This window comes from Gavialis gangeticus, unplaced genomic scaffold (genome assembly GCF_001723915.1).
Source record: "Gavialis gangeticus isolate Ggan-Ray unplaced genomic scaffold, GavGan_comp1, whole genome shotgun sequence".
Classification (NCBI taxonomy): domain Eukaryota; kingdom Metazoa; phylum Chordata; order Crocodylia; family Gavialidae; genus Gavialis; species Gavialis gangeticus.
The window spans coordinates 14,090,527-14,097,213 of NW_017728980.1; the positions used below are offsets into that span (position 1 = coordinate 14,090,527).

Consider the following 6,687-nt stretch of genomic DNA (forward strand, 5'->3'; position numbering starts at 1 on the left):
CGCCGCCGCCATGCCGCTCGGCCCCGGCCGCCTGGCGCGGGTGTCCCGCTGCCTCAGCTTCAGCGCCTGCCACCGCCTGCACAGGTGAGGGGCCGGGCCGCGGGGGGGCGCCGCCCCCATCCGTGTGCCTGTGCGTATGTGCATTTATGTACCACGTGTCTGTGCGTATCCGTGTGTGTGTGTGGAGTACAGGCAGACGAGGTTATTTGGGTCAATCCGATTTCTTTTATTAGACCAACTAAAAACCATAGAGCAGAAGGTTTTGTGACTGGAACAGGGCTTCAGCTGTGAGCATCTGATCAAACAGCGTTGGGTGAAGTGAGAGCTCGTCCTGTGCAGTGCACGCATCCCCCCGCCCCATCTGTCTATAATAAGGTGCACATCTCCCCTGCCTTCCACGTCCGTCTGACACAGGCAACTACATCTCCCATCTTGGGAAACTGCCCTGATAACTCAGCTCTGCATTTCTGAAGGTTGTGGTCTCTATAGTAGCTTTTCCCCAGTTCGTCACTCAAGCTCCTGCCTGGCACTCCATGTAAAACCCAAGATCTCACTAGCTAACACCCACAATCATCCCAACAGCGCAGGAAAGAGACGGCATGGAGTGCTGCAACCAGACGGACGCTGCGCCCTGGAACTGGACTGGCAGGTGCCACGTACGCATCAGTGGGGTTCTCCTTGCAAGCCCTTGTGGTCGTCCCTTAAGAGAAGGCAGCAGTTTCTTAGGAGTTTAGGTAGCCCAACCACTTCCAGTTAATAACACGAGGCACTAGGCATAGCTGTATATACTGCCATTTCCCATACACCACGTATATAAAAGTACTTAAGCATCTCTTCAAGTGTAGTGATACAGGCAAGTTTATCGTTATAGGAATTAATTAAAAGTTTTATTAATGGCCATTCTTGCATTAGTTACATGGTACAGAGCCTCCTAATTGGGCTCCTTTAACCCTCCAGAGCTGTTTCAGCAGCTAATAACACTGCCATAGAGAAACACAATCAGATTATTTATGGTAACAAAGCAATTAAAAAATGGCAGTGCCTCCCCAACATAATCCCTCTGTTCAACAATCAGGAATGGATTAGGTCTACATTTGATTGCTGCACCATGGTTTGTGTGGCTTTACTGCACCCTTTGAAACCAGGGGTTATCCATGCAAGTGGATTTAGGGTGTGGAAAGGAGGATGGGGAGAGCAAATCTTGCACGCACAAGCCGTGCGTGACTCAGGTGCTGTGCATAGATCCTGATTAGGAGACTCCTGTGAGCTCATTGAGTTACCACCAACTCAGGAAAGAGCCAGTTCCCCATCCCAAGGGAAATGGGAGCATGAGGGTGTTAATTGGACTCACATGCTCTTTGTTTATTTGTTGCAGCCCCTCACTGAGTGATGAAGAAAACCTGAAGCTCTTTGGGAAATGCAACAACCCTAATGGGCATGGGCACAACTATAAAGGTGAGGAGGTGCCCGGCCTGTGGGCCTAGATAAGAATGGCTTGGGGGTTGCAAGAGAAGAGGGTTGGGACAGTCACGTTGGTGGAAGTCAGTGATCCTGTTGTAACGGCATGGTCTGGCCTTTTCAGCTTTTTATTGGTGGAAGAGGCCATTTGCTGCAGTGAAAAATGCAGCTAATTCTCAACTGCAGAAAGTCCTAGGCCTGGATTTGGCTTTTGTGCCATTAAATCCAACAGAGTATAAAGATTCTGTCAGAATTGCATTAGTCAAACCAAGCTGCTTCTCCCGAGCGATCATAAATCATAATGGAGGTTTCACTGAGCAGCCGTATTACTCAAAAGCAAGCGTTAAGTGTTGTGCATGCAGCTGCCATGCTTCGTACACGTGCTCGTACACGTGAGGTTGGATTCTTTTAGTGAGCAGTGTCCTGTGGGGCTGGGCCTGTGCCCTCTGGGCCATCACATCCCCGCAGCTGCAGAGATGCAGGGCTGTGTGGGCCCATCCCTCCCTCTGTGACTTATCACCATCCGTGGAGGAGAGAAAGAAAGAACCTGTTTGCTCTGTGCTTAATATGACTTTTCTTTCTGTTATATTACAAGGGAGGTTGAGAACGTGAAGGGGGCAGGTACCTTGCCCAACAGCAGTCTTGAAATGGAGTTCATGAATGATTCTTAGGCAGGCAAGGAGAGAGGGTATAAAGCAGTGGGCAGGGAACATCTCATGGGAAGCCAGTCTGAGGAAAAAGGAGTTCAGTTTTTTCCAAAAACAAGATTAAGGGCACAAGAGTAAACTGTCTCTGGGGAAAGGAAAGGTAGGACATGTAGCCAAAACCCAACTCTCTCAGGAGCTCTTCAGTACCTAGAACTCAGGAAGGAATTACACAGAGTGGAAACAAGATTGCCAAGGATAGGTATAAATAGCACAAGCATCCGGAGGCAAAATCCCAAAGGGCAAGGCACAAAAGGAGTTACAGCCAGCAAGGGGCATAAAGGGTAACAAGAAAACTATGGCTAAGTGCTTAGTGATAGGAGGAAGACCAGAGAAGTAGTTGGCCCACTGCTCCATGGGGAGGGCAAACTAATAACTCAGGATGGCAGGAAAGCTGAAGTCCTTAACGCTGTTTTGCCTTCAGTCTTCACTAAAAAGGTGAGCTCCAATCAGCTGCCTAACTCGAATTCCTGAGAGCAATAAAAAGCTAAGAACCAAGGCTAGAATAAGGAAAGCAGTCGAGGCTGTTGAGATGAGATCGATATTTGCAAGTTAGCTGGGCCTGATGAAATCCCCCTTCACGTGCTTAGGGAAGTAGCTGAAACAATCTCAGAGCCACCTTTAAGAGCCTTTGTGGAAGGTGGGTGAGGTTCCCAAACATGGGAGAAAGGCAAACATGGTGCCTATCTTCAAACAGTAGGGGAAAGGGCTCAGGAAGTTATGGACCAATCAGCCTAGCATTAGTTTCCAGAAAGATACTGGGACAAATAATCCATCAGTTTGCAATCAAGTAGCAGATAACAGGACAATGAGTAATACCCAGCATGCATTTGTTAAAAGCAAACCATGTCAAACCAACCTGATTTTCTTCTAGGGCAGGGTAAGACAGGAATGCTGAATCAGTGGCTGTGATACATGTCCTTAGCCAGGCTTTGGTTATCGTCTCACAGGGCGCTTTCCTCAGCAAGCTTAGAAAATATGGTAAAAATACAGCTCCTGTAAGGGGGATTTGCAGCTGCTTGGAAAGCAGTATTCAGAGAGTAGTTCTCCATGGTCGCTCTTAAATGAGAGGGGTGTTGCAAGGGGGTTCTCATTTCTGCCCATTAGGGGTTCATAGCTACCAGGTAATCTGTCTTTTGTTTAAACCTGTTACAAGGACCCCTCTTTCTACTCCTCTGCCTATCAACACTGGTGCTTCTACTCAGGGTTGGAAATTCATCTGGGTCACAAGACCCTTGCCTCTGTACGTGCCCCAGAGCTCAGAGCCATCCACTTGGCATGCAGCATATTATTCCTGGCTCTTCGGGATCCCCAGTACACATGCTAGCAGCACATGCACAGTACACAGCTGTGCCTTGGCAAGGAGGAGCTGGGCCAGATCCTTTGCTAGGATGTCATATGGTTATGGGGGTGGGCTCGACTCCATGTCATACAAGGAGGTGATTCTCCAGTGACCATGAGTGGTCTATCAGAGTTATAGAGCCTCTCTGGCAAGTAGAGCTTCCCCAAAATAGACAAATTCACTGTAGACCACAAGTGCCAGACACCTTGTTTCCAGGGACAGTTGAATCCAGGCTCCCAGATGGGTGCCTTTTCATCCCCTGGACACTGGGTTGGCTGTATTGCCTTTCCACTGATCCTGGGGATACTAAGACTGCTGAGGAAACTGAAACACAATCCGAGTGTAACAGCAACAAGAGTCCTGACCTGGACCAGGTCCTTCTGGCACTCTGATCTAATGACCTTCCAGTGCATCCCTGTATCACCCCACCGGCTCTGACTCAAGGCTTTGCAAAACAGTCAGCTTGTACTTGTGCCCCTGCTTCCTTGTTGCTCCCGGTCTGAGGGTGGCTGCACGGTTCCACCCAAGCAAGATTCTCCTGGGCAGCCTCTAGTTCAGCCGCCTGCAGGAGGGCTCCTGTTTTTGTCTTGGCTTCTACAGTCTCCCTTGACATTATCAGTCAGGTTGCAGAAAGAACCAAGGGACTGTTGAGCCCTCTCTGGCCCCCATGCCTTCTAGTGGGGGTGGCATCAGAAGGGCAGTTAGGATGCAGGTGTAACTCCAGAGGACACTTGACAGAAAGAATCTGATCTTGTACACGTGGACCTGTGCACACTGGCAGTGGACAGCACACCTAAGAGTGACTGCATAACTTTTCTTGATGCAGTGGATCTTGATTTAAACAGTTGTATCTCACGTTGGCTAAGAGCTTTCGGCCCACTCGCTGAAGCTGATTAACACTGTGTGGTCTGTCTCTTGTAACATGTTCTCCCAGGCCCTGACTTGCACCTCTAACTTGGTGTTTTTCTTCCTCTAGTTGTCGTGACTGTACGTGGGGAGGTGAGTGCCAACGTGATTTCCTTCCTGTTCTTAGAAGTAGCAGGATGTGGAGTTCCATGTGCAAATGCATGACACCTGCAGAAGTAGCTTCAGCAGAGCTACTGAAAGCCTTGGATTCCTTGAAAAACCTCTGTCCCCTTCACCACAAAGAGGAAGGTTTTTTTAACTGCCTGTGTGTGAGATGGGTCTGCAAAAAGCAGCTCTCCTTTTCATTGTCCCTCTCTGCAGGATGTCCAGGGGCCATCTTAAACCTCTGTCTTGCAACAAAATTAATTTGCTGGGAAGTTGCACCTTCATGGAGCTCACTGCAGATCAAGGATACGTGCATCTCGGGGCAGCTTTACAGTCTGGGGAGCTATTTTGTTTTGGAAATGCCTTGTTCTAGTGGGTCCCAAATGAGAATTCTTGCCAGATGAGATCTTTATTCCTGCCTTAGACAGCATTTGGAGGTGAAGAGGGATTTTTTTCTTGAGACACCACCACATGGTTACATTTAGGGTGCTGCAGATGCAAAACAAACTATGCTGCCTAAACTTTTTGGCACGGCTCAAAACATGCATGAGTAGTAAGGACTTATAGTTGGTCTGGCTAATCTGTTTTCTGTCTCTTTGCCCTGTAGATTGACCCTGTCTCAGGAATGGTTATAAACCTGACAGACCTGAAAGAGCACATGCAGGTAATAGTGCTGCATTGCTGGCGATACCCCACTGGGGATTTAGCTGTGGCGTAAAAGTTTGCATGTGCCTAGTGGTGGGAAGGAGTCTGTTTTGCTGGAGAGGAAAGCACAGTGCTGCAGCATGGCATCCTCTTGGAGTGTAATGTCCCCTTCTGGTCCCCACACTGATCTGTGATGTGGCTGCTGCTGTCTGTCTAAAACAACTCTGCCCTGCTACCTTCCTCCCAACACTGCATAACTCAGGTCTTTCTGGAGAAGTTTGGCATTGGCCCTAATGAGATTTCCTTACCACTATTCCCCGGGGTGCTCTTCAGGGCCATTTCGAACCACCTCCTCACCCCGAGCATGAGTCTGCAAAGCTTCGAAGCTGTTATTTCCCGTGTGCCTGGGTGTTTCATTGATGGAGCCACTAACATCTTTCCTCCCTGCCCCCAGGAGGCCATCATGAAGCCACTTGACCACAAGAACCTGGATAAGGATGTGGAGTATTTCTCTGATGTTGTGAGGTGGGTAGTGGGGACTAATAGGGGGACTGAGGCACCAGCAGAGTCCGGCCTGTGCCAACTTACAGATGGCATGTGACATGTCTGCTGGCACCTGTTTCAACCCTGGTACTTCTCAAAGTACAATTTCATTTAGCTTAACTGACCACCTCTCAGTGTCCTCTCCCTTTTGTTCATGGTCCGTGGGCGGGTACTGCGTCTCTGCTGAATTTGGCCCTGTTTTACCTGCAGTACGACAGAGAATGTCGCTGTCTTCATCTGGGAAAACCTCCAGAAGCGCCTGCCCCTGCGGACTCTTTACAAAGTCAAGGTGTATGAAACGGACCAGAACATCGTCGTGTACAAGGGAGAAGAAACAACTTATGAGTGATGAAGCTGCAGCCTTGGCATAGTCGATCATAAGCTTCTCGTGAATAATCAGATCAGCATATCAGTGGATTATCTAGGTCCCCCCATGCTGTGTCTGTGGCTTGTAGACATTGATTTTGTAGTGTTTATTAATAAGGACACTTAGACATCTGTGGGGAGAATCACTGCGGGAAGCTAAGGAGGCTTCCTAGTTGGTTCTGGGTTCTCAGAATGTGCTGGCATCTCTTTCTCAAGCAGAAGGCAGGGTTCAAGTCAGAGATGCATAGCATAAGCTTGTGTAAGCAGCAGGTGTACTTCACTCGAAGCACACATACTCACACATACATATGTACATCAAGTAAAGCAAGGCTGCTGCTTACAAAAGCTGATGTTACACATCTCTGATTTAGTTAGTCTACAAGATGCAAACCTACCCTGCCTTCTGTCTGACTTCAGACTACCATGGCTAACTACATCTGTCTCAAAACATTTCACTTCTGAAACCCAAACCACCAAGGTTATGTGAAATCCTCTGGGCCTTAAATAAGGCAGTGCTGCTTTCTGGAAATGAAGTGGACCAACTATATGTGCACCCTTTCCCCTGGCAAAAATTCTTTTAATATATCTTTTAAAATATCTTTTGCAATTAAACCTTGT

The 6,687-nt window shown here is 48.3% G+C and overlaps 1 protein-coding gene across 1 annotated transcript; it reads left to right on the top strand.

Moving 5' to 3' along the window:
- Positions 1–6: 6 nt before the first annotated feature.
- PTS (6-pyruvoyltetrahydropterin synthase) lies at positions 7–6,197 on the top strand. Its single transcript, XM_019510698.1, has 6 exons — positions 7–84; positions 1,376–1,455; positions 4,481–4,503; positions 5,123–5,179; positions 5,615–5,685; positions 5,914–6,197. Exons 1-6 carry the CDS (start codon positions 11–13, stop codon positions 6,050–6,052), a joined length of 444 nt encoding a protein of 147 aa, XP_019366243.1. The 5' UTR covers positions 7–10; the 3' UTR covers positions 6,053–6,197.
- Positions 6,198–6,687: the final 490 nt, after the last annotated feature.

What these genes read in the sequence shown, in the direction of transcription:
- PTS (XM_019510698.1), top strand. Translation starts at nt 11, where the DNA reads ATGCCGCTCGGCCCCGGCCGCCTGGCGCGGGTGTCCCGCTGCCTCAGC. An exon ending in GCATGGGCACAACTATAAAG is followed by an intron (nt 1,456 to 4,480) that starts GTGAGGAGGTGC and finishes TTCTTCCTCTAG; the next exon opens with TTGTCGTGACTGTACGTGGG. An exon ending in ACCTGAAAGAGCACATGCAG is followed by an intron (nt 5,180 to 5,614) that starts GTAATAGTGCTG and finishes CCCTGCCCCCAG; the next exon opens with GAGGCCATCATGAAGCCACT.